Source organism: Rhynchophorus ferrugineus, unplaced genomic scaffold, assembly GCF_030347505.1.
Source record: "Rhynchophorus ferrugineus isolate W39M unplaced genomic scaffold, kcgeb_rfMv2 rfM7, whole genome shotgun sequence".
Lineage (NCBI taxonomy): Eukaryota > Metazoa > Arthropoda > Insecta > Coleoptera > Curculionidae > Rhynchophorus > Rhynchophorus ferrugineus.
In genome coordinates, this window is record NW_027472586.1 from 28,544,740 (window position 1) to 28,563,006 (window position 18,267).

An 18,267-nucleotide genomic window follows, 5' to 3' on the forward strand; every position below is an offset into this window, starting at 1 on the left:
ATAAAACGGATGGCAGCGGTGTTACCTGGAAACGAGGCTTGGGCAGTCGATGGTGGCACGTCTGAACCAAACGATGATTGAGCACTGAATGAATCGAAATACCTTTCAATAACATCCCAGATAAACGTCTCGGGGTTGCCGCCAGCTATTCGTTGTCGGGTTCTAGTTCGCGCTGCTGGCACCCCGCCCGTGTTCAACATCTGGGATTATATTTCTGGGTTTTTGTAGACCGTTATTCTACGATGTAAAATTCGACATGCCTCAAGGTCGCTACAAGCATATAATAAAATTAAGGAAGATTTCTTATTTCAATTTGGGTATAGACATAGATATTTCAAAATGGAATATTAGGTCACGTTTGGCAAGACGTTAATAAAAAGAGTAACATTTGATTTGTTAATCATAATATTTTTTAAAATAATTTATTGAAGATATATTGTTCTTCGTGCTAGAAATAGGAATGGTTTTATTCCTGGTGCAGAATTAGTGTTTCCCTCCAAGTTCAAGAGATACTACTATGGAGAAATGAACCAAAAGTTTTTGCTCTGGTTTCAAAATCAGCTGTTAACGAACTAGGAGGGGCCATGAGTTATGGTTAAGGACAAATCACCGTATCATAGCACACTGATGGAAAAGGTCCCAACTAGTGGATCGGCAAAGGCTGATTAAGGAATCACTTAATCTTCGCGTAAAATAAATTAAATTTTGAAGACACCATGTTAAAGAGGGTTATTTCAAATTATTATTCGGTTAATATAAATAAAATGTTATATATAAATAAATTTTAGAAATACGCCAGAAAAACGATATACAGAAGGATAGATGGCTGAACAATATGGCCACATAGTGTAGCGTCTTCCTCCTTATCACTCCAAATTCAATCAAATCAAAATGATATGGGATCTGGTGAAGAGTTACTACAATACACATGCAAGTCGAGAAAGAGATACAAGCAAGAACTGTTTGTGGTTCAGAAAGTGACGGAATGAAACTTTCTGGATGTGGGATTATGATTCAATTCTGACAATTACCAAGACAGTGTGATGAGAGTGGAAACAGCTAAAAGAGAGTATATAACAAGAGGTCAATTGAAAGGTCCCTGGCCTACCATAGTAAAACACATTTTTTTGGTAATTTTTGTTATTCCACATAATTCCCTCCAAGGGTGATATACTGTTTGTCGATTGTCGATGTACGATTTGTCCTTTGCTTCAAAATAGGCCTCAGTTTCGGCGATCACCTCTTCATTCGACGAAAATTTCTTCCCAGCGAGCATTCTTTTGAGATCTGTGAACAGGAAATAGTCGCTGGGGCCAGATCTGGAGGATATGGTGGACAAGGAAACAATTCGAAGCCCAATTCATGTTATTTTGCCATCGTTTTCATTGACTTGTGACACGGTGCATTGTCTTGGTGAAGCAGCACTTTCTTACTCTTCAAATGCGGCTGTTTTCGGCGATTTCGTCCTTTAAACGGTCCAATAACGCTATGTAATGGTCTCTGTTGATGGTTCTTCCTTTCTCAAGGTAACCAAAGAAAATTATTCCATGTGCATCCCAAAATATAGACGCCATAACCTTGCCAGCTGACTGTTGAGTTTTCCCACGCTTTGCAACGGGTTCATCGTGTGCAGCCGATTCGGATGACTGTCGATTGGACTTTGGAGTGAAATGATGGAGCCATGTTTCATCCATAATCACATATTGACAAAAAAACTCGGGTTTATTACGCTTGATCATCTTCAAACACTGCTCCGAATCATTAACTCGTCGTTGTTTTTGGTCAAAAGTGAGCTCGCGCAAAGAGCTTTCTCATACCCAAATATTCAAAAAGCAATATTTTATCAACACGCGAAATTTTTATCCATTTTTTTACACAATAACAAAAGTTGATTTACTCATAATGCTATAATTCACAAATTAATGATCCGACAGCTGTCAAATTTATACACGCCTCTTTTGAGAGTTAGGGCTAACTAAAAAATATATGGATTTAATTCTAGTAGCGCCATCTATGCGTTAGACCGGGACTTTTCAATTAATCTGTTAATTAATATAGGACAATTATAGAAAATCGTATTATAGAGTGTGAAAGATTTATGTGCATATGTATTTGTGTAGCTGTTCAGAATATACATGAGCATTTAGTTAAAATGGTTCAGGAGAGAACGAATATAAACTGCTTTGCAGATATGGCGTATGCATTATTGGAATGACTCGACAAGAAAACAGCAACGAAAGAAACAAGCATTAAATATAAAAAGGTAAGTATGCTCTCTAATAAAAGTAAAATACATTACTTGGAAATACAATTGTTAATTAGGCAGATTAGGCCTTCAGGGGATACCATAGATGGTTTGAAAAAATTTAATGTAAATATTATAAAACAACCCTCACCTACAAACGTTTGTGACTGTATAATTAAATGTAGTTTAGGTCACTCGATAATATATGCATTAGATATACTTTAACGTTAAAATCAATTATATGTTATAGCATTTTTGTTTAATTATTTTATTTACATTAGAATGTTGTTACATATCAAAGCCAAAATGAACCGGCAATATTGCTAGGTTTTGACGTCATGAATTGAGACGATATGATTTCAATGTTTTAATGGATAGAATATACAATTGCTGCATTTACATTACAGAGCTTCCAACCGAACAACAGGAATAGCTCCACAGTGTTCGATGATTCTCATTTTGGCGAACAACATTTTGTCAGAAAAAAAAAACAATACAGAAAACGATCGAGCTACAAAACGAGGACGAGGTTCCGCCGTCGCCTCTTTCCGGTGCTATGCGCCTTGACAATGCCGAATCCGAGGAAAATCCGGTTCGATGATTATTTTTCGTCGGGCGACATTGACACCGAAGCGAAGAACAACCCCGGCCGCCATCGAGCTACGGAACAGGGACGGTTCGGTGGTTTTTCGCGTTACGCTCGGCGGACCGCGGGCGGCTGCCTCAATGGTTCCGAACGCAGACATCATTTTTCAATCGGTTCAACGAACCCAAGGTTAAATAAATAAATTAAATATCGATAAGATAACAGGGGAATGTCAATGCTGACGCTGAAAAAATATTGATCGTTGCGGATTTGGGTGTTTCCTATGGTGATAAGCCGCACTTGACAACTATTATATCAAGCTTGGGAAGAAGCTATCAACAAAATTCCATTGGTTTTTTCATATTGCTTCTTATATAATCCGTTGTAAATGAGAGTTTATAATTTGTTTATAATATCTTAATCTTTTTTCCCTAAAACACAGACAAAGACATGTACCAATCAGGGAAATCACAAATCGTTCCGAATATCTATCGTACTTACAATTCCAACTGATATTTTACACCTTTAAATTTTTGGATCGTTCAAGTGTTTTTTAAACAGTTTTAGACTGAAAACAGTCGATAGTCACAAAACAGTCCAAATAATGGATAGTCAAAAAACTAGCGAATGAAAATAGTAATGACTATTTTCAGTCAAATGTATGGTTCGACTGTTTTTTTCAATTCGTGATATCAGAAGAAGATGTAAAAACCTTTTCATGTATAAATTGTGGGACAGGAAAAGACGGAGATAGTTGCTTGGAGCACTTAATTTTATATGTGTTTATATTTCCAACGTTAGTATAAGCGAGACAGATGAACGTATTCCTTCACGTACTAACTTTAGAAAAAAAAGGAAAATAATAATTACTGAATACTATTAACATACAATTTATAATTTCATTTTAAACGAAGTAGAATCACTTTTATATTTGAATGTTCTGTGGATTTATATAAAGGAATGAAATAATGCCCCACAAATGTTTTATTGTATTTTAATATGTTAATTGTTATTTTTGAATAATATACTATAATAAATACAGACAATACAATAGAACTTACACAAAATCTAAAAACTAAAGATGTACAAAACCATAAATAGTACATAAAAATTACATCTAATCATAGAAAAAAAAACTAGTCCATGACATAATTAAAAATGATCGCACAATAACTACTAGAGCTTATTTAAATAAAGTAAATACTTTATTTATTATTGACGGAAATATTTTTAACAGAAATCGAGAGAGTGCTTGAAATATTATTGTCAAAAAAAACAGTCAAAAATGTTTTACTATTTATCATTCACAATTTTAATCTTTTTACCCTATTACATTAACAATATTGAAAAATATCGTTCCACAATGCGGTTATATTAATATCCAATATATTGTCAAAAATGTTAAATGCGACAACATTGTACCGTTTTGACGTCATAAATTAAGATGACGTGAGTTCACTGCTACTTTGGATTGACTATATCTCCGAAAATAATTTAAATTTTGGTAAACTCTCTTAATGGCATATTCTTAATGAACAGCTTAGCTTTGAAAATAGGAAAATCACTGATTTTACCCCCTTAATAATTCACATACAGCTTATTCCATTTTATTTTAAAATCGCCTTAGTGACAAATCCCGTATATGCGTCGTTATCGTAAACCGTAAGCACACAGTTCTGAGAAGACATATTTGGCAAACAGACCTTACTCAAGGTTCCGATAAAAACAAACGCGAATCGGGAAAGGGGACCAGAATTTTACATTTAAAACAAAACAATAAAACATATAACCGTGGCCGTCTGTGACGGTCTCTAGATATTCGATGTGTTCAGACCGGTGCAGGCCTTTCTTATTAGCCATAATCGCATAATTTAAACTGAAATAAGAGTTCACGGTTGGCTTGCACCATGCATTAATGAAAACCGCGCTCCGTCCAAGGTTCGCGAATCACGCCGATTAATTTCGTAGACCTTCCCGCTCGCTGGGTCCATCGCCATCGACTTTATTGTTGTTAATTGGGAGAATTCTCGACCCGATTGAGCAGCGTTGTCTCGCTAATCAAATCTCTCCGATATTTATACGCCATTCTGTGTCGTTGCTGACCTGAATGGGAGATATTTTAATGAAAACGGCACTAACCTGCTAACGAGGCCTGTTGGTTTTCCTGCACCATCGTGGCTGCCCTGGATAATACGTCCAGGGGCGATTCTTCTGCGGTATCCATGCCGGATCCACAGTATTTCTCCACCGTTGAATGAGAGGTAATCATTTAAAGGCAGTTCTGTAAATAAAACAAAAAAATATTCATATAGCATTACAAACATAGAGCAAGAGTTGCAATAGATTAAAAAATTTACTAGATTTATAGCGCTACTCAGGAATACCAACATTTCTAGAAGCTCATTAAACAATATAAAAAATGTATTGGTTAATTGGAAGAAAATCTCAATTATCCGTATATAATAAGTTGTATAATCATATTATAAAACCGAATTGGACCTATGGAATCCAATTGTGGAGATGGGGATAGCAAACCTGCAATCTCCTCTGATGTGTCTTTCTAGCAGACTTTCCATCTCCATCAAATGCTTATTTTACAAGATGTTAATTCGGTAAGTACTCCTCTACAGATCTAATGTCTACTTCAAGTTTGTTACACCCAACTAGGTGAAACTGCTTCAAGTTTTCCAAAATAAGCTCCTCAGGAGAATTTTAAACGCTCCATGGTTTGTCAGAAGTAATCAAATTCATAGGGAAACTGACACTCCAGAAATCAAACTCTTCATATTTTAATCATTCCACAAACAACAACTCAGACAAGTTTTTCTGAAAACGCGCTTGTTCGCGAGCTGGTCGACATGGTGGCAATTTAGCACCGCGTCACCACTAACCTCCGCCTTTTCCAGGCTGAAACGACTTCATCCGTCGCTGCAGTCATAACTATTGCCCCCATACGCAGTATCCAGTCGTGTATTAACTCAAGTTCGCGAATCAATAGAATCGCCGGGCCCTCGTGCCCAATAACGGCTGCCCGATCAGCGGGTGCCATATCGCCAAATTTAATGCAGTAGCAGTAGCGATCCACGGGGGTCAACTGTGAGGCGGTTTCGGTTTAGTGTTTTAGTAAGCCCAGAGGCTGTCCCACTGATCCGGTCCAACATGTCACTCCAGAATAACACACAGCGTTATTGGACCGTTTGAAGGACGAAATCGGCGAAAAACGGCCGCACTCGAAGAAAAATAAAGTGTTGCTTCACCAAGACAATTCACCCTGTCACAAGTCAGTGAAAACGATGGTGAAAATCCATGAATTGGGCTTCGAATTGAATTCGAGTCCACCGTATTCTCCAGATCTGAAAAATGGTATCTAAAAGTTGGAGGGTCGCTATAATCAGGGTATCACCCTTGAAGGGTATTTTGTTGAATAAAAAAAACCTAATTTTGCCAAAAAAATGTGTTTTACTATGGTAGGCCGGGGACTTTTCAATTGACCTGTTATTGCTCCCACATTGCTGTGATTCAGTAACCTTAAGGTTAACTTTATTTTCGCAGTTTTAGATTATTAGTCGGCTTGTTATTTTAGTGCAACCTCTTTATAATTGACTGAACCAATCGTCTTAGGTCAAGTTGGAAGTACCTTCCGACTAACCAGTACAGTTCTTTGATTTTGCTAAGGTACCGGGCATCCCGCAAGTAACTTAATTAAGTTTATGCCATTTCGCCGCAACTCTAAATAGACATGGACAAGTTTCGAGCTATTAAGCAGTATTTACCAATTCCTAGCTCCATTTGTAGATCTTATTGACTCATATTCCTACTTTGACTATAAGTAGAGATATGTCTTTTGCTATAATGACTGTGTCAATGTTCCAAGTGCTGACTGTTTTGTTGTTGGGATATCAGCAGTGTAGAGCAAATACAGGAGTGATCCCTTGAATTTAAATCATAATGTAATTGTTTACCTTAATTAATTAATCGGGTAATTGAATGACGAGAGACTGAGTACTGCCTTTTTCGTGACGAGAATAAAGTTTTGTTTCATTATTTGAGTTCAACCGCATCCACACTAAATCATCATATAGCACCAAAAGACAATTTACACACCCCACAAATTTGTACACTGTTGATCACTTGGAACACAGAATAACGTTAAAAAAACTAAAATAAATTTACTATTGAATATCTTCTGAGCTTTATGTGATAATGTGTGACCGTCAACGTTTATTTCAAATAATCAATGATGAAAATAAAAAACGCGGTACGCCACTGGTTTTATCCGTAACGGAATGCGAGGTTATCAGTCACCGCGGTCCCTCTTTGGTACTATTTTTTTATCGGTAGATTACATGCTCGGGCTGTTGTTACAGTTCATTTTTTCAATTTGTTTTGACCAATAATAGAAAAATAAAATAGAATAATACTGCGGGAAAATTGTAGAATAAAAGCGAACAAAAAAATGGAAACAGGAAAGCAGTCACATAATAGTGAGAAACAAAAGATAACAACAAAAGCAAAATATGCAAAATCCTACAAAAAAAAACAGGTAAGAGGGGCATGATACTTTAGATATTTCTTGCTCTTTTTTACCAACTAAAGTTTATCTGAACTAGACCTAACTTAACGTAGGCTCCGAACCACGGTTCTCGGCATTAAATCCACCGACTGGCGAGTAGCCAACTTAGAGATCATGCCGGAAAATATCCGGTCTTACCCAGCCTGGGTACTGGCGTAACTCGAATTTCTGTTAAATTATAAACAGTAACAAACATAAATGTCCAACCAAGGGCCAATAGGATTTTAAAATCCACATGTTTGGCTTATACCAGGTGCTGTAAATGGTCTGGTGAGAACAATGAGAAAATGCTGTCTTCAGTTTTATTACAGTAGAAATCCAGATGAATGATAATATATCATTGCGACTATCTCAACATTATGAGGACCGTACTGTCACCTTGACCAAGATAGACCAAGCCCTTGATGTGAGAGAAAAGGGGGAAAGAATAACAAGAAAAGTAAATTTTGCAAAGCCGGACAAAAAAACATACAGAACACACTTTGTTTTGGAAAGGGAGCAAAAATCAATAGAATTAGAAAAAATCAAAATCATCATGAACTGTGGAGTGTTGACACTGAAATATGAAAGATGTTTTATTTAGTCTTATTGCTGTAACACGAACTAGCAATATAAAATAATGTACCATAATATAGCTAAAGTCGAGGGAGTTATGACTGAAAATCACTGTTTAAATTTGAGAGATAGATGATCTTTCTGTGTCTCACGAACGAATTCATACCATTTTAAGCTATTATTTGAACATAAATCGCCCCACCGCTCAACTAGTGCCAAAAATTCAATGAATACCATCGAAAAACCACCGATATATCTCCCGCCGGCTTCTTGTCACTCCAAAAGTTATATTTTCCTCGAAAGTTATATCTTCTTCAAGTCAATTTATCAAAATATGTTTGAAAAAAGGTTTCAGAATGATGTAACGAAAAAATGGGAGGGGAAAATACTTAAAACCCCATCAGCAGCTTACATAGTTTGGAGTTTGTGAATAATCCAAAAGAAGCATAACTCAGTCTTCAACTGAAACTAACATCGCCCAAAAGTTAAATAAATGGCGAATGAAAATTCATAGATTCTAGGATCGATATATTTTAAAAACAAATAAACTCTATTCGAAACTAATAACTAGTAAGTATTTATTTTATTTTGGTAACACTGAAGCTACATCAACTGTTTTCAAATAATTTTTTTTTCAAATTAATATTGTTATAAAAATGTTAAAGGGCTAATTGCTGCAATATTTTTGTCACAAATTATTGTCTTGTCATCAAACTTATAATGTGTGTATCTTATTGAGAAAATAATAATTTTTGTATTTAAAAAAAAATGGACATATTATCACGTACCGCTATTATGATCCAATTGATTTTCTAAAATTATCCAGGTAGTATGCACAAAGTGGGTGCACAATAGCTCATTTATTTTACTTGATGTAGATGTTTCCACATTTTGCCTTTTTTCAAGATAATGACTTGTTTTCTTGTTATTGTCACCCGAAGTGCAACGTATAAACAATAACCATTCATTTAAACAACCATTAGGCGATGACATTTTTTTCCTATATCGTAAGCGTAAATACATTACCAAGTGGACCAGAAGATCATTATAGTTTTTTTTTCGGAAAAAACTACCCAATTTTCACGAAAACGGAAAATGTGTTTATTCAAAATATTGGCCATTTAATTTCAGACATCTTGTCCATCTTTCAGGCAATTTATAGATGCCATTCCAAAAAAAAATTGATTGTCCTTTGAGCAAAATCATCCATCAAGCCATTTTCTAAGTTCTTCGAAATTGGCGAAGTGCTGCTCGGCAAGCGCGTGTACCATAGTTGCGAAAAGTCGATAGTCGGATGGGGCAAGGTCTGGAGGGTACGGCGGGTGCCGGTTTTGCTTTATGGGACGGCGCGTTATTGTGCTGCAAAATCATTTTGCCGTGTCTTCGGAACCATTCTGGGCGTTCTTCTATCGATGCTTGGTTCAAATTGATCATTTGTTGTCAATAGCGATCCCTATTAACTGTTTCGCCAAGATTCAGCAGGTCGTAATACACCACGCCACTCTGGTCCTACCAAACACATCACACAATTTGGCCTTGGAGTCGATTGGCCGGCTTCGCCAAGTGATAATAATACCTTTCAAGCAGAATTTCATAGACGATTTTCGATTTTCCATTTGCCTGTCACCCAATTGATGTGGCACCCATCTTCCCATCTTTTGAATTTTCCCCATTGCTCGTAACCGGTCGCTAATCGTTTCTTTTGCAGTATTCCATTCCTTTTTATAAATCCACAGAACATTCAAATATTAAAGTAATTCTACTTCGTTTAAAATGAAATTATAAATTGAATGTTAATAGTATTCAGTAATTATTTTTTCCTTTTCTTTTTTAAAGTTAGTACGTGAACGTTTCCTTTCTCATAATTTATACAGGAAAGGGTTCGTACATCTTCGTTTGACATCACTAATTGAAAAAGTAATTACAATTTTCAGTCGCTAGTTTTTTGGCTATCGACTGTTTCGCGACTATCGACTGTTTTTATCGATAGTTCCCAACGCTACTACAAATCTATTCTACGAAGAACTGCAGCTGTGAAAAGCAAATAGTGGCTCAACACCTCATCAAATATCTTCCCTGGCCACAATCTCCAGAACTCAATATCAACAGCTGACCAATTATGAGGAGTTTTGGCGCAGAGAGTGAGAAATGGAGTAGATTTCAATCTCCAACGAAGTAATTGGCTGCGGGTGTTTTGGTACAAGATTCTGTACAAGTACAACATTCTGTCGAATTTTTATAAATTATAATTACTTCAAAACTTTTGTGTTATTTAGTCACTTAAACGTATATTTATTTAATTAGTACTCTGATATATATTATAAAGTATTCTTAGTGGACAAAACAAAACAGAATAAACATGAATAAAATAAATATGCAACAATATAACAAGTAGAATATATAACAGGGCGGACAAATATAAAAATAAAATAATATAAAATTAACATAAAATTTTTTTGATTGACTTTTTGGATTTAATTTAACTCTCTCGATGTTTGTTCATAAACGCTCGTACTACTTGATTTATACCTGTTACATCACTACATAGTATAAAACAAAGTCGCCTTTTCTGTCCCTATATCCCTATGTGCGCTTAAATCTTTAAAACTACGCAACGGATTTTGATGCGGTTTTTTTCAATAGATAGAGTGATTCAAGAGGAAGGTTTATATGTATAATACATGCATAATATACTAAGGCAACATTGCTAATTTTAGAGGTTTCTAACGTGATGTCGTAAATTAACTTATTTTTTTAGGCTTATTTAGCAATTAGCAAAAACGCTGCTTAACCCTACGAGTTAGATAAAAAGGTCTACAAAAAAGTCCGCGATAGTATATGTTTATCTTTTAGGGATAACCCACATTAACCATTTTTATTGTTTACTTTTTACGTGAGAAAATGGCTTATTTACGAAGCTATTTTAAGCAATACGGCATTAATCCTTATCGAATTAAGTACCTTAAATACAGTGTGCAATTAATATAGATCAATATGGTTCCTTACAGCATGTAAATTAAACAAATATTTTCGGAGATATTACAAATTTAAAATTTGCGTTTAAAAATGTGTAATGTAATAAAAATTGTATGAATTTAGATATTCCAAAGATAGCAGGAAATCTTCATAGTAAGTATAGGGGAAGAGGAATTGTTTTACTCCAAATTTAATGCGTGCAGGCCAAGGGCAGTAATGAATGAACCAAAAATACTGGATCGATTTTAATCATGTTTTCATTGAGTGACATAGGCATATATATTTTATGCCCGTGCAAAGTCGGAGCGGGCCGCTATGTTTTTATATACAACGTTCATATTTTTTCTGTAGTGTATTTAATTTAGTATCAGCATTGCACCCGTGCGAAGCCGGGGCGGGTCGCTAGTTTAAAATATTCTGTTATACCTACAACATATATCCCCTCGGAATAAGTTTTTTTCAAAATTCGGCCAAATTATTAACAATCGAAGAAATCTCACCACGGGAGAAAAGCTGAACATGTATATTATATTTTTGAATAGCGATATAATAAATAAAGAAATTATTTTATTTAAAAAAGCTCTAGTAGTTATTGTGCCATCATTTTGAATTAAGTCATGGATTAGTTTTTTTTAAGTTAGTCCGTGTAGGAATATATACATCTCTGTCTCGCTTATGCTACCGTTGGAAAATATAATTACATTTAAAACTAACTGCCCCAAGCAATTATCTTCCTGCTCTTCTCTCTCACAATTTATATAGAAAATTATTCGTACATATTCGTTTGACAACACGAATGAAAAAAAAAACAGTAAAACCGTGCATTTGACTGAAAATAGTAATTACTATATTCGGTCAAAAGTTTTTTACTATCGACTGTTTCGACTGTTTTGCGACTATCAACTGTTTCGACCGTTTTCAGTCGATAGTTCCCTACGCAAATAAAAACTATCCTTTATAGTCATAATATAACGGGATATAGATCCATATAATATGGAGCGGTAGGAATATTTCTGTCACCTAGAGTGGTTTATCTTGTCTGCTCTCTCATTACCCTCTATGCCCACATCACTAGGATCACAAACAATTGATATTTTTCTCTTCCGTCCAATAAGAATGTGATAGATATTATAGATGCGAATAATAATAGGGTGTCTAAAAGATGCATCTTCACTTGCCAGAATAGAGCTCAGGGAATCAGTACAAATCGACCAATCGCCGGACCCAACCTCCAGTACAATATCTGTAGACCCTTCCATATAGTTGATAATTCTACCGATAATTTGGACGGATGTTTATGAAGCTTATAAGCTGAATTCAGTAAAATCATATTAGTTAAAATATATACATTTCTATGGCGATCAGTATAGTCCGAAATACCAATCGAGCGCATTGATTCTATTGTTGCTGTGGTGGTGTCTATCGTTTGGTCTAGACAAGGTACACTTCATAATAAATTTCACAAGATAAAAAATGTGCCGCTAACGAGTTTTATAGCGACTTGCCAAAAATTCGCCGCGAAATATTTTGTCGAGGTGTTCATCGCTTGTCCATTCGCTTTTCTTGTCACGAATTTCCACTTACATACACGGCCACACACGCGCACGGGCAGAGACACACGTAAAAGTCGAAATTTTTGGCATTACTCCCTTATTATCCGTTGTTGTGTCGGCCATGATCGGGAAGCACCAGTCGCTGCCAAAAAATGCTCGATGGAATTTTTCCTGGATGAAGTTTGTTTGTCTAGTTGGAGAATTTTCTCATGCACGAAAAACATATATAACGCATAGCATATGATAGTGTGCTTAAAATGAAATCATGCTGATTTTTCGTATATTCAAATATTTTCTGTCAAGGTCGTTGAGCCATATCTGCTGTTTTTTACTCGTACGTGCACTGATACAAAATCAAACAAGTCTGTTTTCATCCGATAATACGTGCACTGAGGGGCAAAGCGGAATGAAATACAATATTTAAAAAAAAATTGAACCGACCTCAAAAAATAAATAAAGAAACTCACTAAAAAGTAAAAAATAATCAAACTTATATTTTTAACATCTAAATAACGTTTTAAAATAAAATACGTACATAATAATCGTTGTAATAACTAAATAAAAATAAACAAAAACTTTATTTAACCTATATACTGCACGTATTTTATATTCTTTTATATACAAACGATTTAGCTTAATACCTACCTAAGCCTATTTAACTATTTGCAATATTATTTTAACTACTACCAACTGACCAATTTGAAGTCGATGTCGAGCAACAAATTAGATTTGTTTTGTTCGTAATTTAATTTTGTGTATATGTCACAAAATTATATAATTTTTCTGTACATCCTAGAGGCAATTGCCTGCAACATTTCTACGGCTTCCCATATGATATGGTTAGTGTTTAAAAAGCAAACTGAACGGCTTTTACACTGAACGACTTTACTAAGCAAACCCTTACTAAAAACTCATCAAAAACCCCTTACAGGTATAGCCGCCCGGTCCCTGCTTTCATCATCAGCTTTCCTAAATAACTTATAAATATACAATTAGTTGTCCGTACCTCCCCATAATATTTAAAGGAATATCCTCTAATTCCTAACCGTTGAGGAGTTGTGTCTTCCGTCACATTAGCTCAGCAATAACATTATACACAAGTATCTGATTATTTTAGATTAAAAAAAATGAAAACATTGCACGTTCCTTTGAAATTTGAGGGTTCGATTTCCCCGGATTCCATCATCAGATCCTGACTTGGTTCCAGTGGGACTACCTCGGAACTGCACTCTTTCGAATAATTATTTTGAAAATCGGTCTACAATTGCAGTAACAGTTCAATTGAAAAGTCCCCGGCCTACCATAGTAAAACACATTTTTTTGGCAAAATCAGTTTTATTTGATCAACATAATTCCGTTCAAGGGTGATACACTGATTATAGCGACCCTCCAACTTTTTTATACCATTTTTGTAGTACGATTTGTCCTTTGCTTCAAAATAGGCCTCAGTTTCGGCGATCACCTCTTTATTCGACGAAAATTTCTTCCCAGCGAGCATTCTTTTGAGATCTGAGAACAGGAAATAGTCTATGGGGGGGGGCGAGATCTGGGGAATACGGTGGATGAGAAAGCAATTCGAAGCCGAATTCATGGATTTTTGCCATCGTTTTCACTGACTTGTGACAGGGTGTATTGTCTTGGTGAAGTAGCACTTTCTTTTTCTTCAAATGTGGTCGTTTTTCGGCGATTTCGTCCTTCGAACGGTCCAATAACGGTATGTAATAGTCGCTGTTGATGGTCCTTCCTTTTTCAAGGTAGTCAATGAAAATTATTCCATGAGCATCCCAAAATACAGACGCCATTACCTTGCCACCCGAATATTGCGTTTTCCCACGCTTTGGAGCGGGTTCATCGTGTGCAGGCCACTTGGATGACTGTCGATTGGACTTCGGAGTGAAATGATGAAGCCATATTTCATCCATTGTCACAAATCAACGCAAAAACTCGGGTTTATTACGCTTGATCATCTTCAAACACTGCTCCGAATCATCAACTCGTCGTTGGTTTTGGTCAAAAGTGAGTTCGCGCGGCACTCACTTTGCACAGAGCTTTTTCATACCCAAATATTCGTGCATGATATGATCTACACATTCAGTTGATATCTTTAGAGCGTCTGCTATTTCATCATTTCATCATAATCACCATTTCATTGTGGATTTTTTAAATGTTTTCGTCGGTAACAACCTCTTTTGAATGTCCACTGCGTTCACCGTCTTGGGTGCTCATTTCACCACGTCTAAACTTAGCATACCAATCCTTGATGGTTGATTTTCCTGGGGCAGTGTCCGGAAACTCCTCATCAAGCCAAGTTTTTGCTTCAACTGTATTTTTGCCTTCAAAAAGCAATATTTTATCAACACGCGAAATTCCTTTTTATCCATTTTTTTCACAATAACAAAAGTTGCTTCACTCAAAATGCTATAATTCACAAACTAATGATCCGACAACTGTCAAAACACGCATGTTTTGATGGTTAGGGCTAACTAAAAAACATGGATTTAATTCTAGTAGTGCCATCTATGTGCCAGGACAGTGACTATTCAATTGACCTGTTACGTCAGGGCGACGCGTCCAATGTTAACTTATGACTTATACATGCAATAATGGTTTGTTCTACTGCATCGGAATTAATTTTTTATTAAAATTACAAATTAATATTGTGTTTTGTTAATAAAATATAATAATACTGAGTCTGTGAATTTTTAAAATTCTAGCTTTATTATGCGCAATTTCGTTGAAGACAGTAACTAACTAACAATCAGAAAAATATTGCGTTTATCTGATGAAATCGTATTAAAATATTTATAAAAATGTTTTTTTTTAATTTTCATATTTAGGTCGAGATTGATAATTTATGTGAAAAATATTATTAGAAAGTACACCATCACGCCATGATAAGTTGAACACCGATCAGATTTTATTATTATAATTTTTCAAAGAAATATCTTATTGATTTATTGCCACAACGACCAAAAAAAGGTCTTTGGTTTGGAAAATATACCTTTTTGTTGAAAAAATATCGTTTTCGGTCCCTTTTCTACCTTTGAAAAATTATTAATATATTTTTATCGATTTGGTGGATATAGGATGAAGCTTAGGATGCAAATGTCGTTTTGTTCCCTGGGAATTTCCACAATTTCAGGCTTTTTTTTATCGTTTTATTTCTTTATCTGCGTTTGTATAGGTTTACACAACACTTTAGAATTCTTGAAAATTACGAAATTTTGATGCGTTCACGTCCAATGTTCATTGGTTACTAACTGTATACTGACGCTGTCTTTTTGGTATTAATTTAAATATTACAATACAAAAAAGAAAACCTTTATTTTTTGCAGAAATAGCATATTCTTGTAGACATTGTCTGTCTTTCTATCAATACACGGACACCACAACAATTTTATTGCATTGAAAAATTACCTTTTCGTACCCATTCACTATTCAAAATCACCAATTGTGTTTGGTAGAGTTTACCTGTGGTGATTTCCTTCAACTTAGGTCGCTTAGCACCAAGCTTACCCTATCGAAAACAGAGTATGAGGATCAAAGAACTTCTTCGTGCATGACCAGAAACGATTTTCTACGCTTAAGATCATAATGGCGATGAATTCTCAATCACTAATGCACAAAATATGAAAACAGGCTTACTAAAAGAATTTTAATATGAACATAAATACATATTTTTAATCGACATGATTTTTAATAGACACATCTTATTGTGTCTATTTACAGCAACGATTCTTTTTGCCTCGGTATAAAGAATCTTGAAATATAACGTTTCATTAACAGTTTATTTTGTTTATATTGTCTGGCTTTTTGTATAATATCCTTTATATAATTTCTGTCAACAAGATTATCAGTAGTTCAATATGCCAGGCATAGACGGTACTAGTTTTATTGTATTCACCGCTTTTTCAGTTAGTACTAACCTTCAAAAGAAAGCTGTTAAAATTTCATAATATTCTATAAGTTTGTGGGTTATTGTGCTAAAAATTATATTACTTTTGTTATTTTCAAAACAATGTATAAAAAAAAAGTTCGTGTGTTAATTTTATACGGCTTCTTGATGGAAAAAATACCGTTCAAGCGAAGCAACGGCCTGAAAAGTGTTATAAGGACTCCAACGTTGGTTTGCTGACTTCAAACGTAATCGTAGAGACACCGATGATGCAGAACGCAGTGGACGTCTAGATGAGGTGGTAACACCAGAAAACATTCAAAAAATCCACAAAATCGTTTTGAATGATCGAAAAGTGAAGTTGCGTGAGTTAGCTAACATCGTAAAGATATCAAAATAACGTATTGGTTTTATATTGCATGAGCATTTGACTATGAGACTCGGTTCAAAGTGGGTGCCGCGTTTGCTCACTATTAACAAAAAACAAGAACGTGTTGATGATTCTGAGCAGTGTTTGGCCATGTTTAAATGTAACAAATTGAAATTTTTGCGTCGATATGTGACAATGGATCGTTCTGCAAAAGTGGTAGTGAAATGTTAGAGCAGCGCTGGAATCATTGTGTGGCTCTCGATGGAGATTACGTTGATAAATAAAGCCAATTTTGAAGACAAAAAAACGCAAGTTTGAATGGATTATTGAACATCAACAAATGAATGCCGGGTTTTCGAACACTACCTTCACAGTTATAGTTTCATTAACGCTCGAAATTGTCACACTTAGGAGTGAGAAAACTCACACTCTCACAAAAAACCAAGTACATCGACAATGTGTCACTATTATTATCAAGTTTTGGAGTAGAGGTATCAAATGAAAATGAGACTAGTTATTGGTGCTCGATATAACCAAGATATTTCAGTATAAATTATCAGATAGCAGTGCTGGTCGAATATTCTCTTATTTAGGTGATTAGAGTCAGTCTCCTATAGTATTAGTTCACCTGATTTAACATCGCTTGATTTATTTCTATAGAATATTTGAAGTAGAAGTTCTACAACAACAAACCTGATCAGGCATTCAACAGTTTTACAAACGGAATTCAATTACATTTATGCAAAGTCGTAATTGAAACAACTGAGCGCGTATGTGCCAGCACAACCGTTGAGACTAATTACCGAATAATGTATATATATATATATATATATATATATATATATATATATATATATATATATATATATATATATTACTAGGGTAAGTATTGCGTGTACAGTTGCAGATATAAATAAACACACACTTGAATCACAGCATCCTTTAATATCTTTTCTAAATCTGATTGATGCAAATTACAAAGCCTATGTCATCCCACCTCATTGTAAACATTACATTGTAAAGATTACTGTATGAAACAGACCAAGTCCCAGAAAAACCTACAATTAAAAACCACATGTTAAATCACCAGAACAACAAAATGTTGATTTTCCAATATATAATAATAGTGTACTAACGTAGTATAAATACAATAACAGTATGTGATTTAATATCGTTACCTTTCCGTCAAAACTCTGTATTCAACTGGTGGGTAATTAATACTTGGTTTTTGTGAAGCACTAGCTTTAAACTGCCAGACTTCTGATGGGTTTTGTCTGTTGTTCTCGAAACAGTGGTTACAGGCGTAGAAGTTTGTTAACCATCTGTCGAACATGTGTGTATATATCTCAAAGCAACTTGAGCACTATTGTTTTGATGCCTGTCTGTTTTTACCAACGACAGATACCGTTTCAAAAAACAAAATAAGAGTCTGCACTACAACGGTTTAATAGTAAACAAGCAAATATAAATTGTGTCAAAAAGCATTCAGAATATATCAACTAGTTCATTAAACA

The 18,267-nt window shown here is 35.0% G+C and overlaps 1 protein-coding gene and 1 long non-coding RNA gene across 3 annotated transcripts in view; both read right to left on the bottom strand.

Annotated features, from left to right (window-relative positions):
• Window positions 1-18,267, bottom strand: part of Tgi (Tondu-domain-containing Growth Inhibitor) — a 46,240-nt gene that overhangs the window by 26,903 nt on the left and 1,070 nt on the right. For both annotated transcript variants that reach the window (XM_076409544.1, XM_076409545.1), the window contains exon 2: window positions 4,971-5,112. In XM_076409544.1, the coding sequence (XP_076265659.1) occupies window positions 4,971-5,100 (130 nt within the window). In that variant the 5' untranslated portion in view covers window positions 5,101-5,112. The remainder of the gene's footprint in view (window positions 1-4,970; window positions 5,113-18,267) is intronic.
• LOC143199617 (uncharacterized) lies at window positions 17,694-18,203 on the bottom strand. Its single transcript, XR_013006510.1, has 2 exons — window positions 17,932-18,203; window positions 17,694-17,811 (listed from the first exon to the last, which is right to left on the bottom strand). It is a non-coding gene; the product is annotated as an uncharacterized LOC143199617 (long non-coding RNA).